The sequence below is a fragment of the Petromyzon marinus genome, chromosome 66 (assembly GCF_048934315.1).
Source record: "Petromyzon marinus isolate PM22_M1 ecotype Great Lakes invasive population chromosome 66, UKy_Petmar_22M1.pri1.0, whole genome shotgun sequence".
In the NCBI taxonomy this organism is placed as follows: domain Eukaryota; kingdom Metazoa; phylum Chordata; class Hyperoartia; order Petromyzontiformes; family Petromyzontidae; genus Petromyzon; species Petromyzon marinus.
The window spans coordinates 2042721-2064804 of record NC_133732.1 but is presented as its reverse complement, the minus strand read 5'-3'; the positions used below and the strand labels follow the sequence as shown (position 1 = coordinate 2064804).

The 22084-nt window shown below is 51.2% G+C and overlaps 1 protein-coding gene across 8 annotated transcripts in view; it reads right to left on the bottom strand.

Annotated features, from left to right (window-relative positions):
- LOC116956577 (uncharacterized) overlaps nt 1-22084 on the bottom strand; it is a 153412-nt gene that overhangs the window by 59652 nt on the left and 71676 nt on the right. For all 8 annotated transcript variants that reach the window (XM_076054384.1, XM_076054386.1, XM_076054385.1 and 5 more), the window contains 6 exons: nt 21600-21701; nt 18761-18911; nt 10248-10429; nt 9159-9318; nt 5949-6041; nt 3663-3697 (listed from right to left, as the gene is read on the bottom strand). In XM_076054384.1, coding sequence (XP_075910499.1) covers nt 3663-3697; nt 5949-6041; nt 9159-9318; nt 10248-10429; nt 18761-18911; nt 21600-21701 — 723 coding nt within the window. The remainder of the gene's footprint in view (nt 1-3662; nt 3698-5948; nt 6042-9158; nt 9319-10247; nt 10430-18760; nt 18912-21599; nt 21702-22084) is intronic.

The window sequence follows — 22084 nt, the reverse complement described above, 5'->3', positions numbered from 1 at the left end:
GTGTGGAGAGCGTGGAGAGTGTGGAGAGTGTGGAGCGCGTGGAGCGCGTGGAGAGCGTGGAGAGTGTGGAGAGCGTGGAGAGTGTGGAGAGCGTGGAGAGCGTGGAGAGTGTGGGGAGCGTGGAGAGAGTGGAGCGTGTGGAGAGTGTGGAGAGTGTGGAGAGTGTGGAGCGGGTGGAGAGTGTGGAGAGCGTGGAGAGCGTGGAGAGTGTGGAGAGTGTGGAGAGTGTGGAGAGCGTGGAGAGTGTGGAGCGTGTGGAGAGCGTGGAGCGTGTGGAGAGTGTGGAGAGCGTGGAGAGCGTGGAGAGTGTGGAGAGTGTGGAGAGTGTGGAGAGCGTGGAGCGTGTGGAGAGTGTGGAGAGCGTGGAGAGTGTGGAGAGTGTGGAGAGTGTGGAGAGTGTGGAGAGCGTGGAGCGTGTGGAGAGTGTGGAGAGCGTGGAGAGTGTGGAGAGTGTGGAGAGTGTGGAGCGTGTGGAGAGTGTGGAGAGTGTGGAGAGTGTGGAGAGTGTGGAGAGCGTGGAGAGAGTGGAGAGTGTGGAGAGTGTGGAGAGTGTGGAGAGTGTGGAGAGCGTGGAGAGCGTGGAGAGCGTGGAGAGTGTGGAGAGTGTGGAGCGTGTGGAGAGTGTGGAGAGTGTGGAGAGCGTGGAGCGTGTGGAGAGTGTGGAGCGTGTGGAGAGTGTGGAGAGTGTGGAGAGCGTGGAGAGTGTGGAGAGTGTGGAGAGCGTGGAGAGTGTGGAGAGTGTGGAGAGTGTGGAGAGTGTGGAGAGCGTGGGGAGCGTGGAGAGCGTGGAGAGCGTGGAGAGTGTGGAGAGTGTGGAGAGTGTGGAGAGTGTGGAGAGTGTGGAGCGTGTGGAGAGTGTCGAGAGAGTGGAGAGCGTGGAGAGCATGGAGAGTGTGGAGCGCGTGGAGCGTGTGGAGAGCGTGGAGAGTGTGGAGAGTGTGGAGAGCGTGGAGAGTGTGGAGAGCGTGGAGAGCGTGGAGCGTGTGGAGAGTGTGGAGAGCGTGGAGAGTGTGGGGAGCGTGGGGAGCGTGTGGAGAGTGTGGAGAGTGTGGAGCGTGTGGAGAGCGTGAAGAGCGTGGAGAGTGTGGGGAGCGTGGGGAGCGTGTGGAGAGTGTGGAGAGTGTGGAGCATGTGGAGAGTGTGGAGAGTGTGGAGAGTGTGGAGAGCGTGGAGCGTGTGGAGAGCGTGGAGAGCGTGGAGAGTGTGGAGAGTGTGGAGAGTGTGGAGAGTGTGGGGAGCGTGGAGAGAGTGGAGCGTGTGGAGAGCGTGGAGAGTGTGGAGAGCGTGGAGAGTGTGGAGAGCGTGGAGAGTGTGGAGAGCGTGGAGAGTGTGGAGAGTGTGGAGAGTGTGGAGAGTGTGGAGCGTGTGGAGAGTGTGGAGAGTGTGGAGCGTGTGGAGAGCGTGGAGAGTGTGGAGAGCGTGGAGAGTGTGGAGCGTGTGGAGCGCGTGGAGAGCGTGGAGAGTGTGGAGAGTGTGGAGAGCATGGAGAGTGTGGAGAGTGTGGAGAGCGTGGAGAGCGTGGAGAGTGTGGGGAGCGTGGGGAGCGTGTGGAGAGTGTGGAGAGTGTGGAGCATGTGGAGAGCGTGGAGAGAGTGGAGAGTGTGGAGCGTGTGGAGAGCGTGGAGAGTGTGGAGAGTGTGGAGAGTGTGGAGAGTGTGGAGAGTGTGGAGCGTGTGGAGAGCGTGGAGAGTGTGGAGAGGGTGGAGAATGTGGAGAGTGTGGAGAGAGTGGAGAGTGTGGAGAGGGTGGAGAATGTGGAGAGCGTGGAGAGAGTGGAGAGTGTGGAGCGTGTGGAGAGTGTGGAGCGTGTGGAGAGTGTGGAGAGTGTGGAGAGTGTGGAGAATGTGGAGAGCGTGGAGAGCGTGGAGAGTGTGGAGCGTGTGGAGAGTGTGGAGAGTGTGGAGAGCGTGGAGAGTGTGGAGAGAGTGGAGAGAGTGGAGAGTGTGGAGAGCGTGGAGAGCGTGGAGAGCGTGGAGAGCGTGGAGAGCGTGGAAAGCGTGGAGAGCGTGGAGAGTGTGGAGCTTGTGGAGAGTGTGGAGAGTGTGGAGAGTGTGGAGAGCGTGGAGAGCGCGTGGAGAGTGTGGAGAGAGTGGAGAGTGTGGAGAGGGTGGAGAATGTGGAGAGCGTGGAGAGAGTGGAGAGTGTGGAGCGTGTGGAGAGTGTGGAGCGTGTGGAGAGCGTGGAGAGCGTGGAGAGTATGGAGAGTGTGGAGAGGGTGGAGAATGTGGAGAGCATGGAGAGAGTGGAGAGTGTGGAGCGTGTGGAGAGCGTGGAGAGTGTGGAGAGCGTGGAGAGTATGGAGAGTGTGGAGAGTGTGGAGAGCGTGGAGAGCGTGGAGAGAGTGGAGTGTGTGGAGCGTGTGGAGAGCGTGGAGAGCGTGGAGAGAGTGGAGCGTGTGGAGCGTGTGGAGAGTGTGGAGAGCGTGGAGAGTGTGGAGAGTGTGGAGAGTGTGGAGCGTGTGGAGAGTGTGGAGAGTGTGGAGAGTGTAGAGAGTGTGGAGCGTGTGGAGCGTGTGGAGAGCGTGGAGAGCGTGGAGCGTGTGGAGCGTGTGGAGAGTGTGGAGAGTGTGGAGAGTGTGGAGAGAGTGGAGAGCGTGGAGAGCGTGGAGAGCGTGGAGAGCGTGGAGCGTGTGGAGAGTGTGGAGAGTGGAGAGTGTGGAGAGCGTGTGGAGAGTGTGGAGAGAGTGGAGAGCGTGTGGAGAGAGTGGAGAGCGTGGAGAGCGTGGAGAGCGTGGAGAGTGTGGAGAGCGTGGAGAGTGGGGAGCGTGGAGAGTGTGGAGAGTGTGGAGAGTGTGGAGAGAGTGGAGAGCGTGGAGAGCGTGGAGAGCGTGGAGCGCGTGGAGAGTGTGGAGAGTGTTGAGCGTGTGGAGAGAGTGGAGAGCGTGGAGAGCGTGGAGAGTGTGGAGAGCGTGGGGAGCGCGTGGAGAGTGTGGAGAGCGTGGAGAGTGTGGAGAGTGTGGAGAGTGTGGAGAGTGTGGAGAGTGTGGAGCGTGTGGAGCGTGTGGAGAGTGTGGAGAGTGTGGAGCGTGTGGAGAGCGTGGGGAGCGCGTGGAGAGTGTGGAGAGCGTGGAGAGCGTGGAGCATGTGGAGAGTGTGGAGAGTGTGGAGAGTGTAGAGAGTGTGGAGAGTGTGGAGAGTGTGGAGAGTGTGGAGAGTGTGGAGAGTGTGGAGAGTGTGGAGAGTGTAGAGAGTGTAGAGAGTGTGGAGCGTGTGGAGAGTGTGGAGAGTGTGGAGCATGTGGAGAGTGTGGAGAGTGTGTAGAGTGTGGAGAGTGTGGAGAGCGTGGAGAGTGTGGAGAGTGTGGAGAGTGTGGAGAGTGTGGAGAGTGTGGAGAGTGTGGAGCGTGTGGAGAGTGTGGAGAGTGTGGAGAGTGTGGAGAGTGTGGAGCGTGCCAGCCGCACAAATAAGCCAACGTGTGAGGCCATCCCAGCACCAAACATCTTGCCCGAGAATGTGCACCTAGCCTGGCACGGGCGCCACGGTGACGTCACGGCCACTTGGTGGGGGAAATGGCGGTTGTCGTGTGTGAATGTTTATTTGAGTGTGTTAGTGAGTGTGTAAGTGAGTGTGTAAGTGAGTGTGTAAGTGAGTGTGTAAGTGAGTGTGTAAGTGAGTGTGTTAGTGAGTGTGTGAGTGTGTGAGTGCTGCGGGCTGTTCACTCACGTCGTTTGTATTGACGCTTCTTTTCGTGTGCAGAGCTGCTCAGACACAGACACACAGACACACAAACAGACACACACACAGACACACAGACACACAGACACACAAACAGACACACAGACACACACACACAGACACACCCAGACACACACACACACAGACACACACAGACACACACACACAGAGACACAGACACACACACACATACACACACACACAGACACAGACACACACACAGACGCACAGACGCACAGACAGACACGCACACAGACACACACAGACACAGAGACACACAGACAGACACACAGACAGACACACAGACACACACACAGACACACACACACAGACACACAGACAGATACACACAGACACACAGACACAAAGACAAAGAGACAAAGGTCATTGCTGCCTCCTCAGTGCTGTGTCTCCCTTTCCATCTCTCTCCATCAACCCTCTCTCCCTCTCTCCATCTGTCTCTCTCCATATCTCCCTATCTATCTCTATAGATCTCTATATGTAGATCTCTATATATAAATCTCCATATATGAATCTCTATAGATATATATCTCTATATATAGATGTCTCTATATATAGATCTCTATATATAGATCTCTATACAGTGAGGGAAAAAAAGCATTTGATCCCCTGCTGATTGTGTACGTTTGCCCACTGACAAAGAAATGATTAGCTCCATTTTGGTCTCATCTGACCACAACACTTTCACACAGTTGTCCTCTCAATCATTCAGATGTTCATTGGCCAACTTCAGACGGGCATGTATATGTGCTTTCTTGAGCAGGGGCATCTTACGGGCACTGCAGGATTTCAGTCCTTCACGGCGTAGTGTGTTACCAATTGTTTTCTTGGTGACTATGGTCCCAGCTGCCTTGAGATCATTGACAAGGTCCTCCCGTGTAGTTCTGGGCTGATTCCTCACCGTTCTCATGATCATTGCAACTCCACGAGGTGAGATCTTGCATGGAGCCCAAGGCCGAGGGAGATTGACAGTTCTTTTGTGTTTCTTCCATTTGCGAATAATCGCACCAACTGTTGTCACCTTCTCACCAAGCTGCTTGGCAATGGTCTTGTAGCCCATTCCAGCCTTGTGTAGATCTACAATCTTGTCCCTGACATCCTTGGAGAGGTCTTTGGTCTTGGCCATGGTGGAGAGTTTGGAATCTGATTGATTGATTGCTTGTGGACAGGTGTCTTTTATACAGGTAACAAGCTGAGATTAGGAGCACTCCCATTAAGAGTGTGCTCCTAATCTCAACTCATTACCTGTATAAAAGACACCTGGGAGCCAGAAATCTTTCTGATTGAGAGGGGGTCAAATACTTATTTCCCTCATTAAAATGCAAATCAATTTATATAATTTTTGACATGCGTTTTTCTGGATTTTCTTGTTGTTATTCTGTCTCTCACTGTTCAAATAAACCTACCATCAAAATTATAGACTGATCATTTCTTTGTCAGTGGGCAAACGTACAAAATCAGCAGGGGATAAAATACTTTTTTCCCTCACTGTATATATAGATATCTATATATACATCTCTATATATAGATCTCTCTATATAGATCTCTATAGAGATAGATCTATTAGAGGCCAACAACATTCGTTCGTTTGGCTATAATTACTAAGTAAGTAACCTAAAGATTTGACAGTTAGCGACTCTTACTGCAGGCTCTGAATGATTCGTTCTAGATTTCATTATATTTTTTATTAAAGTAGCATTGCATCGTGACATATTTAACTTTCGGCTTCGGTTTGATTTAAAGCTTTCGTGACTGCAGGGATTCATATTCTTGAGTTCTTTCGGTAAAGTCACCACCACGTAGAAGGGAAACAATAAAATAATAAAAATATAAAAAATTAAATTCTCACTACGTTTCAACTGCAACACCAAGCAGCAATCATCATCAGGTGATGAGCAATCATCATCAGGTGATGAGCAATCATCATCAGGTGATGAGCAATCATCATCAGGTGATGAGCAATCATCATCAGGTGTGAAAACCACAGCAAGAAAAATTTAAAGAAGTGGCAGTCTCAGCCGAAACCAAAAATTTAGATTCGGTCGGCCTCGACTCTCTATATAAATCTATTTACAAATATCGATAACTATAGATCGATATCTATAGATCGATATCTATAGATCGATGTCTATAGATCGATATCTATAGATCGATGTCTATAGATCGATGTATATAGATCGATGTCTATAGATCTATATTTATAGATCGATATCTATAGATCTCTCTCTCCGTGGTATTTTTCCGTCTCCTCACCGGGGGGTGATGAGGGTGGTCGTGGCTGCGGCTTCATCGGCACCGTCGCCAGCGAGACCACGCTCGCTATGATGGGCACGGTCTCAACGGAGACTGACAAATAAACATCACCATCACTACCATCATCACTACCACCACCATCATCACTACTATCACCACCATCATCACCACCATCATCACCATCGCCAGCGAGACCACGCTCGCTATGATGGGCACGGTCTCAACGGAGACTGACAAATAAACATCACCATCATCATCACCATCACTACCATCATCACTACTATCACCACCATCATCACTACCATCATCACCATCACTACCATCATCACTACCACCACCATCACCATCATCAACATCATCACCATCATCGCCAGCGAGACCACGCTCGCTATGATGGGCACGGTCTCAACGGAGACTGACAAATAAACATCACCATCATCATCACCATCATCACCACCATCATCAACATCATCACCACCATCATCACCATCATCACCATTGCCAGGGAGACCACGCTCGCTATGATGGGCACGGTCTCAACGGAGACTGACAAATAAACATCACCATCATCATCACCATCATCACCACCATCATCAACATCATCACCACCATCATCACCATCATCACCATCATCACCATCGCCAGCGAGACCACGCTCGCTATGATGGGCACGGTCTCAACGGAGACTGACAAATAAACATCACCATCACTACCATCATCACTACCACCACCACCATCATCACCATCACTACCATCATCACTACCACCACCATCACCACCATCATCATCAACATCATCACCATCATCGCCAGCGAGACCACGCTCGCTATGATGGGCACGGTCTCAACGGAGACTGACAAATAAACATCACCATCACCACCATCATCATCACCATCACCACCATCATCATCATCACCATCATCATCACCATCATCAACATCATCATCATCATCACCATCATCATCACCATTATCACCAGGGAGACCACGATCGCTATGATGGGCACCGTCTCCATGGAGACTGACAAAAAACATCACCATAATCACCATCATCACTACCATCACCATCACCACCATCATCATCACAATCACCACCATCATCATCAACATCACCACCATCATCATCACCATCACCACCATCATCATCATCATCTCCATCATCACCACCATCAGCATTATTAGCATCATCATCAGAAGCAGCATCATCATCATTATTAGCATCATCATCCGAAGCGGCATCAGCAGGATCAAAATCATCCACATCATCATTAGCAGGATCATCATCATCAGGAGCATCAGCATAATGTTCCCCATGTCTCTCTCTCCCTGAATGTCTCTCTCCCTGAATGTCTCTCTCCCCGTGTCTCTCTCTCCCCGTGTCTCTCTCCCTGTGTCTCTCTCTCTCCCCGTGTATCTGTCTCCCCGTGTCCCCGTGTCTCTCTCTCCCCGTGTCTCTCTCTCCCCGTGTCTCTCTCTCCCCGTGTCTCTCTCTCCCCGTGTCTCTCTCTCACCGTGTCTCTCTCTCCCCGTGTCTCTCTCTCCCCGTGTCTCTCTCACCGTGTCTCTCTCTCCCCGTGTCTCTCTCTCCCCGTGTCTCTCTCCCCCCGTGTCTCACTCTCTCCCCGTGTCTCTCTCTCCCCGTGTCTCTCTCTCCCTGTGTCTCTCTCTCCCCGTGTCTCTCTCTCCCCGTGTCTCTCTCTCCCCGTGTCTCTCTCTCCCCGTGTCTCTCTCTCCCCGTGTCTCTCTCTCACCGTGTCTCTCTCTCCCCGTGTCTCTCTCCCCCCGTGTCTCTCTCTCACCGTGTCTCTCTCTCCCCGTGTCTCTCTCTCCCCGTGTCTCTCTCTCACCCCGTGTCTCTCTCTCTCTCCCCGTGTCTCTCTCCCCGTGTCCCCGTGTCTCTCTCTCCCCGTGTCTCTCTCTCCCCGTGTCTCTCTCTCCCCGTGTCTCTCTCTCCCCGTGTCTCTCTCAGCCCGTGTCTCTCTCTCCCCGTGTCTCTCTCCCCCCGTGTCTCTCTCTCTCCCCGTGTCTCTCTCTCTCTCTCTCCGTGTCTCTCTCCCCGTGTCTCTCTCTCCCCGTGTCTCTCTCTCCCCGTGTCTCTCTCTCACCGTGTCTCTCTCTCACCGTGTCTCTCTCTCTCTCCCCGTGTCTCTCTCCCCGTGTCCCCGTGTCTCTCTCTCCCCGTGTCTCTCTCGCCCCGTGTCTCTCTCTCACCGTGTCTCTCTCTCACCGTGTCTCTCTCTCACCGTGTCTCTCTCTCACCGTGTCTCTCTCTCCCCGTGTCTCTCTCTCCCCGTGTCTCTCTCTCCCCGTGTCTCTCTCTCCCCGTGTCTCTCTCTCCCCGTGTCTCTCTCTCCCCGTGTCTCTCTCTCTCACCGTGTCTCTCTCTCCCCGTGTCTCTCTCTCCCCGTGTCTCTCTCTCCCCGTGTCTCTCTCTCCCCGTGTCTCTCTCGCCCCGTGTCTCTCTCTCACCGTGTCTCTCTCTCCCCGTGTCTCTCTCTCACCGTGTCTCTCTCTCCCCGTGTCTCTCTCTCCCCGTGTCTCTCTCTCTCCGTGTCTCTCTCTCCCCGTGTCTCTCTCTCCCCGTGTCTCTCTCTCCCCGTGTCTCTCTCTCCCCGTGTCTCTCTCTCCCCGTGTCTCTCTCTCACCGTGTCTCTCTCTCCCCGTGTCTCTCTCTCCCCGTGTCTCTCTCTCCCCGTGTCTCTCTCTCCCCGTGTCTCTCTCTCCCCGTGTCTCACTCTCCCCGTGTCTCTCTCCCCCCGTGTCTCTCTCTCCCCGTGTCTCTCTCTCCCCGTGTCTCTCTCTCCCCGTGTCTCTCTCTCCCCGTGTCTCTCTCTCCCCGTGTCTCTCTCCCCCCGTGTCTCACTCCCCGTGTCTCTCTCTCCCCGTGTCTCTCTCTCCCCGTGTCTCTCTCTCCCCGTGTCTCTCTCTACCCGTGTCTCTCTCTCCCCGTGTCTCTCTCTCCCCGTGTCTCTCTCTCCCCGTGTCTCTCTCTCCCCGTGTCTCTCTCTCCCCGTGTCTCTCTCTCCCCGTGTCTCTCTCTCCCCGTGTCTCTCTCCCCGTGTCTCTCTCTCCCCGTGTCTCTCTCTCCCCGTGTCTCTCTCTCCCCGTGTCTCTCTCTCCCCGTGTCTCTCTCTCCCCGTGTCTCTCTCTCCCCGTGTCTCTCTCTCCCTGTGTCTCTCTCTCCCCGTGTCTCTCTCCCCCCGTGTCTCACCGGTGGTCTCCGTGCCAGGTTGGGTGTCCATGTGAGGCGCCCTCTGGTGGCTGTAGAAGAGGAGGAGGCAGTTCTTGTCGCAGAAATGTCTCCGCTGTCCCCTCCACACGAGAGACTCTTCCAGACGGCCCTGGCGCTCACAGCCGTCGCAACGAGATACCTACACGTGGGAGAGAGAGAGACACGGAGAGAGTGAGACATAGCAAGAGAGACACAGGGAGAGAGACACGGGGAGAGAGACACGGGGATGGAGACACGGGGAGAGACCCATAGACTCATCACACAGGGACCCATAGTTTGTTGTGTATGTGTGTGTCTGTGTGTGTGTCTGTGTGTGTGTCTGTGTGTGTCTGTGTGTGTGTGTCTGTGTGTGTGTGTCCTGGCACAAGCGTCGTGGTGACGTCACCGCCACTTAGTGGCGAATGGCGGTTGTTGTTGTTGTGTGTGTCCGTGTGTGCGTGGGGAGCGATAGTGTAGCGGTTAGCGCTACGCTGTGCTATGAACCTGGCGACCCGGGTTCGATTCCCAATTTACGGCCAACACCAGTGACGACTATCTGAACCGGTCCTGGGCCTCCACTAGGTCGACTCAGCCTCAAATGAGTACCTGGTGCGGTGTGTAGTAAACATTGCCACTAGGGAGACAAAGGCGGTCGGGCGTGGTGCTGGCCACCCACCCCCTCGTGTACCGTTACCGGCCTTCATAGGTGCTCGCTAACAGCACTTGCCCCTACAGTCTGTTAAGGCTACACGGGGGCATCTTTGTCTTTGTGCGGTAGTGCAGCGGTTAGTGCACTGAGTGCCTGGCGTACCGAGCTGCGATTCCCGCTCACGACCAACACCAGTGGTAGCGATTATCTGAACCGTACCTGGGCCTGCTCCCCCCCAGGGTCGACTCAGCCTCAAACGAGCACAAGGTGCAGTAACATCGCTAGCACTGGGGGAGACAAAGGCGGCCGGGCTGGGCGCCGTGGTGCCGGCCTTGATAGCCGCTGCCGCTGCCGCTACCCACAGCGCTTGGCCCCTGCAGCCTGGCTACGCGGGGGGAGGAGGGAGGAGGGAGGAGGGAGGAGGGAGGCGGGGGGTGTACCTGCAAGTGCCAGGTGTTGAACTTGGTCATGCACGCCTGGCTGCAGAAGTAGACGCGGTGAGAGCCGGGCAGGGCGAGCGACAGGGCCGGCGAGCGGGGACAGCGCTGGGAGCAGTACTCACAGCACACGGGATGCAGACCCAGATGCCTGAGGAACACTTGCTTGCACAGAGCCCTACAGCCTACAACACACACGCACACACACGCAGGTGTACACCGTTATATATTTAGATACGTAGATAAACACGAAGACAAAGACACCCCCACTCCCCCACCACCCGTGTAGCCTGTAACAGACTGCAGGGGCAAGTGCTGTTAGCGAGCAGCACCCGTGAAGGCCGGCAACGGCACACGAGGCGGTGGGATGGCCAGCACCACGCCCGGCCGCCTTTGTCTCCCCAGTGGTAGCGATGTTTACTACTACACACCGCACCAGGGTGCTCATTTGAAGCTGAGTCGACCTAGGGGAGGGCCCGGGACCGGTTCAGATAATCGTCACCGGGTCGCGGGGTTCGTAGCGCTAACCACTACACTACCGCTCCCCACATACACACACACACACACAGAAACACAGAAACACAAAAAATAAAGATCCCCCGTATAGCCTGGGCAGGCTCTTGGGGCAAGTGCAGTTCACGAGCAGCACCTGTGAAGAACAGCACGGGCAGCTGCAGCTGCCTCCAACGCCACTGCCCGGCCACCTTTGTCTCCCCAGTGGCGATGTCTGCACAAGGCACTGGGGCCGTGTTCGGCCCTTCACGAGCCATCGCCGACAGCACTTGCCCCAGCAGGCCTGTTAAGGCTCTACGGGGAGTTAATCTGTGTCTGCATCTGCGCGTCTAGTAGTGCACGTGCAGTAGCGTAGCGTAGCGCGGCAGTGGAGAGCTCCCGCGCAGCGTGCCAGAGCAGTGCCGTTCGTTCGCTTCTCAAATCCGCTTGTCCTGCCGGCTACGGCCTCCGTCTCTTTCCCGGAGAATTCCCAGGCAACAGCCGAGCGACATCGCCCTGCCAGCAGAGTGTCCCTGGGCTGACCACCCCCCCCCCCCACACCCCCACCCCGGGGTTTCTGCCCGGTTGAGTTTCACAGGGCGAGTCTACCGGGGGCGGGGGGGGGGGGGGCATCCTCACAAGATGCCTCAACCACCTCAACCGGCTCCTCCCACTCCGTAGGAGGAGCAGCGGCTCCACCCCAAGGCTCTCCCGGATCACCGAGCTCCTCGCCCGATCGCGGCGAGCCTCAGCGGAGAAACCTCAGCTTGGCCCCGCCGTGCCCGCGATGTCATCCGCCGCCTCAAAGCTCGTGGACAGCAGGCGAGGGTGGGAACGCAGATCGACCTGTGAACCGAGAGCTGTGTTCCTCCTCAGTCGGAGGCATCGGCTTGACCCGGGATCCCTCTGCAGCCGGAGAACACCCTCTGGGCAACCTTAAACACGGGGACCACGACGCCCGTCCGCCAACCCAGAGGGACCGCGCCCGCCCCTCCCGTGCAACATTGAAGAGGCGCGCTAACCGCGGCACTGCTACGCTTTGTCCGGCGCTTCAAACAACCCTGGGCGAATGTCGTCCGGCGCGGCAGCTTTGCCGCTACGACTTCACAAGCCGTGATGGATGGACACCCTCCACCCCACCCCACCCCCAGCTGTTTCCAGGGCTGCCTCCTGAGAGGAGGGCACTTCTCCGTACTCTTTGCTTCTATCCGGTAAAGTCACCACGTAGGTAAAAAAAATTAAAACATCAAAAATCACGACGTTTCGGCCACAACACAAGGTGAAGGGACCAGGCTGTCTCGAGGACAGCGCTGGAGTGAAACAGAGCCAAGCTCAGACCGCGGACCTTTAAGCTGTGTGAGAGGGATCAAGGTGCCTCGACAAAGCAATTAGCATAAAAAATTTGCATTTTAATAGGCGGACTTGGCATGATGAAAGGTGGGGAGGGGGTCGACCTGTGCAGGCTGGCGAGGTGGCACGGTATAGTCCACATGCTGGTGGTGTGAAAGGGGGATTTTAAGAAGCTGCGAAAGTTTGGGGTACTACTACTTGAAAAACTATACTCCTTAGTCGAGTTCCATCTTACACCGCCACCCTTGCCGAGAACAGCCTGAGCCACACCCCGTCGAGCCCTCCCCCTAAGGCGACGGGATGCTTTTTGGCCGGAACATCTTTGAGGCTAAAATGTTGATGTAAAGCTTTCGTGACTGCAGGGATTCATATTCTTTGCTTCTTTCGGTAAAGTCACCACCACGTAGGAGGGAAACGATAAAATAATAAAAATATAAAACAATACAATTCTCGATTTAAAGCTTTCGTGACTGCAATGATTCATCTTCTTTGGTTCTTTCGGTAAAGTCACGTAGAATGAGAATAAAATAATAAATTGATAAAATAAAATAACACTAATATTCTCACGACGTTTCGGCCACAACACAAGCGGCCTTCATCAGGTGAAGGGAGCGAGACTGTCTGGTAGGACAGCGCTGGAGTGAGAGAGCCACGTTCAGATCACGGCTTTTAAGCTGTGTGAGAGGAACAAAGAGCCTTGACTAAGGAATTAGCATAAAATTTAGCATTGAAAAGGCTGAATGATTAGCTTGTGACTGGTCACAGAAATAGCTATGTTAAAAGTTAAAGCATACACATCCGCAGAGGCACCCATTGTTAAAAGGAATTAGCATAGAATTTAGCATTGAAATAGCTAAATTAAGGCATTCGCTTGTAACTGCTACAGAAATAGTTACGTTGAAATCAGAGCATACACATTCACCGAGGCACTTAGTACAAATCAAAACAGGAGAATTTAGCATTGAAATAACTAGGCGAATTTAGCATTGAAATAACTGGGTGATTTGCTGGTGACTGGTCACAGAATACTATATACTATATAGTGAACCAATAAAAACTAAAATATAAATTACCTTCATGTTATCAATAAACTCTATATTCTCCAATCAGCTAAGCTACCAACCATAAGTCGTTATATATCACAATGCTATATGGCGAAAAAATGGGTGGATTCTTACCCTCAAATTTCCGTACCACGGATAGCTACGGGCCTCGTTCAGACGGACGAGTTCGTCCATGGTCGGAACAGAGGAGGGGGAGAGAGACAGCTGCGAAGCCCTAGTATACTCCATGTTGTAAACCATACCATTAACCGTGGTGTGAGAGGTATTAAGAGGCAATGCTGGCGAAAGAGCTGCGGTCTGAAGGTCATCGTAAAATTACAATTAATTAAGAACAGAAACTACCCTTTCTGGATGTCTTAATTAAAAGGAGACATGATGGTTCAATGAGCCACTCTGTCTACAGGAAAGCTACCCATACAGATGCTTACTTGAAACCGGATTCCCACCACCATCCATCCCAGAAGAACTGCCTCATCAAGACTCTATACCATAGAGCCCAATGCATTTCCGACCAGGAACACATTACCAGTGAACTCAAGCACGTACACCAGGCTCTCAGGGCTAATGGCTACTCCGACTACACAATCCGCAAAGCCATCACTCCAGTCATGAAGAAGGATCCTCTTGTGGAGCCACTCAAAACCATCACCTTACCCTACATTGCAGGGGTCACTAAAAAGATCTCCAAAATCCTGAATAAACACAAGATCCAGGTCCGATTCAACACAGTACACAAAATCCGTGATTTAGTTCCATCTGTAAAAGATGCTCTTCCAGACATACAGTACCCGGGCGTTTACAAACTAAAGTGCCTCTGTGGTAGTAGCTACATTGGAGAAACCAAAAGACATATCTCGGACCGCATCCGCGAACATAAAGCAGACTTGAAACACGGTAAGACGAACTCCTCTGCCGTGGCAGATCACTGTTACAATTCAGTGGGCTCACATGACATTGACTTCTCCAAGACGGAGGTTCTTTGCAAACCAACTGGCTACCATGAGAGATTCGTTCATGAGGCCATTCACATATACAAGCACAGAGACAATTTCAACCGAGAAGATGGATTCAGGCTTAGTAACCACTGGAAAGATGTGTTAAATCATTTCTGTTCTTAATTAATTGTAATTTTACGATGACCTTCAGACCGCAGCTCTTTCGCCAGCATTGCCTCTTAATACCTCTCACACCACGGTTAATGGTATGGTTTACAACATGGAGTATACTAGGGCTTCGCAGCTGTCTCTCTCCCCCTCCTCTGTTCCGACCATGGACGAACTCGTCCGTCTGAACGAGGCCCGTAGCTATCCGTGGTACGGAAATTTGAGGGTAAGAATCCACCCATTTTTTCGCCATATAGCATTGTGATATATAACGACTTATGGTTGGTAGCTTAGCTGATTGGAGAATATAGAGTTTATTGATAACATGAAGGTAATTTATATTTTAGTTTTTATTGGTTCACTATATAGTATATAGTATTCTGTGACCAGTCACCAGCAAATCACCCAGTTATTTCAATGCTAAATTCGCCTAGTTATTTCAATGCTAAATTCTCCTGTTTTGATTTGTACTAAGTGCCTCGGTGAATGTGTATGCTCTGATTTCAACGTAACTATTTCTGTAGCAGTTACAAGCGAATGCCTTAATTTAGCTATTTCAATGCTAAATTCTATGCTAATTCCTTTTAACAATGGGTGCCTCTGCGGATGTGTATGCTTTAACTTTTAACATAGCTATTTCTGTGACCAGTCACAAGCTAATCATTCAGCCTTTTCAATGCTAAATTTTATGCTAATTCCTTAGTCAAGGCTCTTTGTTCCTCTCACACAGCTTAAAAGCCGTGATCTGAACGTGGCTCTCTCACTCCAGCGCTGTCCTACCAGACAGTCTCGCTCCCTTCACCTGATGAAGGCCGCTTGTGTTGTGGCCGAAACGTCGTGAGAATATTAGTGTTATTTTATTTTATCAATTTATTATTTTATTCTCATTCTACGTGACTTTACCGAAAGAACCAAAGAAGAATACAATTCTCACGACGTTTCGACTGCAACACAAGCAATCATCATCACCTGATGATGATCGTTTTATATTTTAATTTTTTGTTATTATTTTATTGTTTCCCTTCTACGTGACTTTACCGAAAGAACCAAGAACATCTTTGAGGCTGCCCGGAAGTCCCTCCCCATGGCACCCGGCCCCCCGCCTCCCCCCGCCAAACTCCTCCCACGCCCCTTGGGACTTCGGCTTCAGCGACCGCTGCAGCCGCCCCGCCCTCACGGCAAGCCGGTTACCTCTCAATCGACCGCGGAGAGCGCAGCTCAGAGAGCCTCCTTCTTTCAACTTGACAGCTTCACCCTCCTCACCACCACCACCACCGTTGTCCACCAGGGGGCCTAGGGTCGCCGCCATGACAGGCACCAACTGCCCTTCAGGCCAAACAGCTTCTCGCAGCTGCGTCGACAGTCGAGATCCCGAACATCGTCCGCTCGGATGTTCGTGTTTGCTGGTACGCGAGCACACTCATGAACATGCCCGCGTTCCAACGCGGCGTGCGCTATTGACAATCCGCGACTGGCGCAGAATTCCAGCAACATCTCACCGGTTCAGGTTCAGATGAGGGGAGGGGGCATTCCTCCCAATCACGCCCGCCCCTCCAGGTATCTCCCACGCGAGCACTGAAGTCGCCCAAGTAAGATTGTGGAGTCGGCATGCCTGAACTCTGGTCGGGCAGTGCACCCACCGTCTGCAAGCGGCCCGAATACTCTGAGCTGCTGTTTGGTGCATAAGCACAGACAACAGAGTTTGTCTTTCCGATACCCGAAGTCTCCCTTTGAGGCGACCCTCTCATCACGCTGGGACAAACTCCAACTGAACAGCACCCAGCCGCGGGCTTGCGAGTATCCCCCCCCCCCCCCCCACAATCTCCCGGGGGCCACTCACCGGGGGTTACTCCGCAATAGGAGAGAGAGACCACCCCCCCCCGATCGAGAAGTTTCGGTTCCAGCGGCGAACGTCGCGTGCGGAGGCAAGGCCGACCCGCGTCCCAACCGATACGTTTCCGCCTCCTCCATCAGATCTGGCCTCCCCATCCAGCGACGGTGGACATTCCCACGTCCCAATAGCGGAGTTACCCCCCGCGGTCCGGTCCGTCCCACCAGACCGTCCCCTCCTCTCCCTGCCACGCCGGCACCGCCCCCTCACCCATCGGCCTGCGGACCGTGGGGGCCCGCAGGACGGACGCCTCACGTAGCCATCTCGGGGCTGGGCCCTGCCGGGTCCCGTGGGGGGTTACCCGGGCCACCAAGGCGCTTGCCGGCCAACACCACCCCCACTCCCCCCCACACCCCCCAACCCACCCCAGGGCCTGGCTCCAGAGGGGTGCCCCGGGGATAACCTTGTCCGGACGAGGTTCTCGTAAATTTGTTACATTTCAGAACCGTTCACGAGGGGGCTTTTGTTTGGACGGCAATGTGTGTGGAACCTCCCCTCCCCCCCCGAGACTTGCTCGCCCAGGGAGACCCGACCAGGAGTAAACGACTCCAGGCGACGTAGCTCCGAGTGCCAATGGAACGCACAAACGCCGCCACCACGATCAGGTTATGATCCTTCGGCGGTGTGTAGGGTAGTGTGTGGAGTAACGTAGTACGTATAGTCGTGTAGTGTGAATAGTAGTGTGGTAATGTACAGCATTGTAGTGTATAGTAGTGTGGTACGTATACGAGCGTAGTATGTATGTTAGTGTAGTGTGTATAGTAGTGTAGTAATGTATAGTATTGTAGTGTATAACAGTATAGTGTGTGTAGTAGTGTAGTGTGTATAGTAGTGTAGTAATGTATAGTATTGTAGTGTATAATAGTATAGTGTGTATAGTAGTGTAGTGTGCATAGTAGTGTAGTGTGCATAGTAGTGTAGCAATGTATAGTATTGTAGTGTATAATAGTATAGTGTGTATAGTAGTGTAGTGTGTATAGTAGTGTAGTAATGTATAGTATTGTAGTGTATAAAAGTATAGTGTGTGTAGTAGTGTAGTGTGTATAGTAGTGTAGTAATGTTTAGTATTGTAGTGTATAATAGTATAGTGTGTATAGTAGTGTAGTGTGTATAGTGTTGTAGTGTATAACAGTATAGTGTGTGTAGTAGTGTAGTGTGTATAGTAGTGTAGTAATGTATAGTATTGTAGTGCATAATAGTATAGTGTGTATAGTAGTGTAGTGTGTATAGCAGTGTAGTAATGTGTAGTATTGTAGTGTATAATAGTATAGTGTGTATAGTAGTGTAGTGTGTATAGTATACAGGTTATGATCCTTCGGTGGTGTGTAGGGTAGTGTGTGGAGTAACGTAGTACGTATAGTCGTGTAGTGTGAATAGTAGTGTGGTAATCTACAGCATTGTAGTGTATAGTAGTGTGGTAATGTACAGCATTGTAGTGTATAGTAGTGTAGTACGTATACGAGCGTAGTATGTATGCTAGTTTAGTGTGTATAGTAGTGTAGTAATGTATAGTATTGTAGTGAATAAAAGTATAGTGTGTGTAGTAGTGTAGTGTGTATAGTAGTGTAGTAATGTTTAGTATTGTAGTGTATAATAGTATAGTGTGTATAATAGTGTAGTGTGCATAGTAGCGTGCATAGCATAGTATTGTAGTGTATAACAGTATAGTGTGTATAGTAGTGTAGTGTGTATAGTAGTGTATTAATGTATAGTATTGTAGTGTATAATAGTATAGCGTGTATAGTAGTGTAGTGGGTATAGAAGTGTAGTATGTATGCTAGTGTAGTGTGTATAGTAGTGTAGTAATGTATAGTATTGTAGTGTATAATAGTATAGTGTGTATAGTAGTGTAGTGTGTATAGTAGTGTATTAATGTATAGTATTGTAGTGTATAATAGTATAGCGTGTATAGTAGTGTAGTGTCTATAGAAGTGTAGTATGTATGCTAGTGTAGTGTGTATAGTAGTGTAGTAATGTATAGTATTGTAGTGTATAATAGTATAGTGTGTGTAGTAGTGTAGTGTGTATAGTAGTGTAGTAATGTACAGTATTGTAGTGTATAGTAGTGTATTATGTATATTAGCATAGTATGTATGCTAGTGCAGTGTGTATAGTAGTGTAGTAATGTATAGTATTGTAGTGTATACTAGTAAAGTGTGCATAGTAGTGTAGTGTGTATAGTAGTGTAGTGTGTATAGTAATGTATGTATAGTAGTGTAGTGTGTATAGTAGTGTAGTAATGTATAGTATTGTAGTGTATAACAGTATAGCGTGTATAGTAGTGTAGTGTGTATAGTAGTGTAGTATGTATGCTAGTGTAGTGTGTATAGTAGTGTATTAATGTATAGTATTGTAGTGTATAATAGTATAGCGTGTATAGTAGTGTAGTGTGTATAGTAGTGTAGTATGTATAGTAGTGTAGTGGGTATAGTAGTGTAGTAATGTATAATATTGTAGTATATAATAGTATAGCGTGTATAGTAGTGTGTACAGTAGTGTAGTATGTATGCTAGTGTAGTGCGTATAGTAGTGTAGTGTGTATAGTAGTGTAGTATGTATGCTAGTGTAGCGCGTATAGTAGTGCAGTGTGCATAGTGCAGCAGTAGTGAGTGTCACCGTCAGAACAGAACGCGAGCTGAGAGTCGTGGACGCGCGCCGTGAAGAGCGGCTCACTCTCCGAGCCGCAGTATGAGCAGCGCCCTCGAGCCCCATGCTGCTGCTTGAACTCCTCGCAGCAAACAGGGCCACAGAGCTCAACAGGACAGCCCTAGGCAGGTCACAGCGATACAGACACACGCAGTAAAACATTGGGATTGCGGGCAATAATTCGTTCCAATCTACAACTCATTACTAATCGTAACCATTCACTGATTACCAATCGATAATATCATTACAATACCCCCCCCCCCACCTACGCCTCAAATCACTGCACCTGATATGAGTTAAGTGATGACGTCACCCTGCTGCTCTATTTAAGACCGGGAGCAAGCGAGGGCTTTACCATTCTGGTGAATTGCCCGATGATGCTGGATGTATTTACCAGCGAAACGTCGAACTACTCAAAGCTGTCAATGTTGTGGATTCACTCTTCAACACACCGGTGGGCTAAAGTCGTGAACTATTTTTGTCTTTTGTCAACGTGACACTTTTTTTTTGCCGATTGGCCGTGTCGGGTAGTGGAGGGTTACGACGCATTTATAAATGACGCGATCTCACCCAACAAAAACCTTTTATTATGAGTAATATTGGTCGCGAAAGCCTGCGCGTTAAACTCGCGTTTGTAATCCAAAGCGCTCGTACATCAAAGCGCTCGTATAACAGTTGTGATCAAGTGACGCTCGGCAGTACAAAGCGTGTCTACACGCGCTACCGCCCGTCATTGCAAGCCCCAAGTTACTCGCAATCCAAGGTGTTCACTGTACTATCACAATCATTTAGATTGACGCATACAAATATACAGGGTGCTTCAATGACATTTGAACACTTCTGAGAATTTTGCAACGAAACAACGAGGAGTGTCTTCCCTCCAGGCTCTGGAGACCACCGGGAGGAGATTCCAGGGCACGCGTTGACAGCGATGGGAAGACTCTCTGACTTGTTGAAGCTATTAACATTAAGATTCTTGGTTCGTTCGGTAAAGTCTCGTAGAAGGGAAACAATAAAATAATAAAATATATATAAAACAATACAATTCTCACGGCGTTTTATTTTTTTCTTGCCGTTGGTTTTCACACCTGATGATGACTGCTTGTGTTACAGTCGAAACGTCGTGAGAATTTTTATTGTTTTATATATATTTTATTATTTTATTGTTTCACTTCAACGTGACTTTACCGAAAGAACCAAGAATGTGAATCACTGCAGTCACGAAAGCTTCAAATCAAAAATTTATATTCTTGGTTCTCTCGGTAAAGTCGCGTAGAAGGGGAACAATTTAATAATAATAAAAATATTTCTTTATTATTTTTTATTTTATTATTTCCCTTCTACGTGGCGACTTTATCAAAAGAACTCAAGAATATGAATCCCTGCAGTCACGAAAGCTTTAAATCAAAATTTATTAACATTAAATTTCGTTTTAAAGCTTTCGTGACTGCAGGGATTCATATTCTTGAGTTCTTTCGGTAAAGTCACCACCACATAGAAGGGAAACAATAAAATTATAAGAATATAAAACAAAAAAATTATCACACGACGTTTCGATTGCAACGCAAGCAATCATCATCAGGTGTGAAAACCACAGCAACAAAAACATTTTACCGCCACTTTTTTCAAAACTTCCTTGCTGTGATTTTCACACCTGATGATGATTGCTTGTGTTGCAATCGAAACGTCGTGAGAATTTTATTGTTTTTTAATTTCATTTATTTTCATTATTTCCCTTCTACGTTACTTTACTATTAACATTACTTTTGTTATCATGTTAAAGTGTTATTGTCCGTTCGTTTTTCATTAAAAACGAGAGTCCCATAGAAGTGTTGACACTTTGTTTGAAGCACCCTCAATACACGGATATATACCTGTGGGTGGGTGAGTGGGTGAGTGGGTGGGTGAGTGGGTGGGTGGGTGAGTGGGTGGGTGGGTGAGTGGGTGGGTTAGTGGGTGGGTGAGTGAGTAGGTGGGTGAGTGGGTGGGTGAGTGGGTGGGTGAGTAGGTGGGTGAGTGGGTGGGTGAGTGGGTGGGTAAGTGGGTGGGTGAGTGGGTAGGTGAGTGAGTGGGTGAGTAAGTGGGTGAGTGGGTGGGTGAGTGGGTGGGTGAGTGGGTGGGTGAGTGGGTGGGTGGGTGAGTAGGTGGGTGAGTGGGTGGGTGAGTGGGTGGGTAAATGGGTGGGTGAGTGGGTAGGTGAGTAAGTGGGTGAGTGGGTGGGTGAGTGGGTGACTGAGTGGGTGACTGAGTGAGTGGGTGAGTGGGTGGGTGTGTGAGTGGGTGGGTGGGTGGGTGAGTGGGTGGGTGGGTGGGTGAGTGGGTGGGTGGGTGGGTGAGTGGGTGGGTGGGTGGGTGAGTGGGTGGGTGAGTGGGTGGGTGAGTGGGTGAGTGGGTGGGTGAGTGGGTGGGTGGGTGGGTGAGTGGGTGGGTGGGTGGGTGAGTGGGTGGGTGGGTGGGTGGGTGAGTGGGTGGGTGGGTGGGTGAGTGGGTGGGTGGGTGGGTGAGTGGGTGGGTGGGTGAGTGGGTGGGTGAGTGGGTGAGTGGGTGGGTGAGTGGGTGGGTGAGTGGGTGGGTGAGTGGGTGGGTGAGTGGGTGGGTGGGTGAGTGGGTGGGTGGGTGGGTGAGTGGGTGGGTGGGTGGGTGAGTGGGTGGGTGAGTGGGTGGGTGGGTGAGTGGGTGAGTGGGTGGGTGAGTGGGTGAGTGGGTGGGTGAGTGGGTGGGTGGGTGAGGTGAGTGGGTTGGTGAGGTGAGTGAGTGAGTGGGTGGGTGGTGAGTGGGTGGGGTGAGTGGATGGGATAGCGATGGCCACCTTGCACTGTAGAGTGATGGCCTTGCTGTTGCCCAGGCCGCGCTGGCAGTGAGCACAGCGCCGGCGTGAGGCGCCGGTGGCCACATCCACAGAGCCGTTCGTCTGAGACACGCGCACACACAAAGACAAACATCCCCCGTGTAGCCTTAACAGACTGTAGAGGCAAGTGCTGTTAGCGAGCACCTATAAAGGCCGGCACGGCACACGAGGGAGTGGGTGGCCAGCGCCACGCCCGGCCGCCTTTGTCTCCCCAGTGGCGATATTTACTATACAGCTACACCAGGTACTCATTTCAGGCTGAATCGACCTAGGGGAGGCCCTGGACCGGTTCAGATAATCGTCACTGGGTGTTGGCCATGAGCGGGAATCGAACCCGGGTCGCCGGGTTCGTAGCGCAGCATAGCGCTACCCGCTACACTACCTCTCCCCACTGAGACACACATACAGATACACACACACATACAGATACACACACAGATACACAC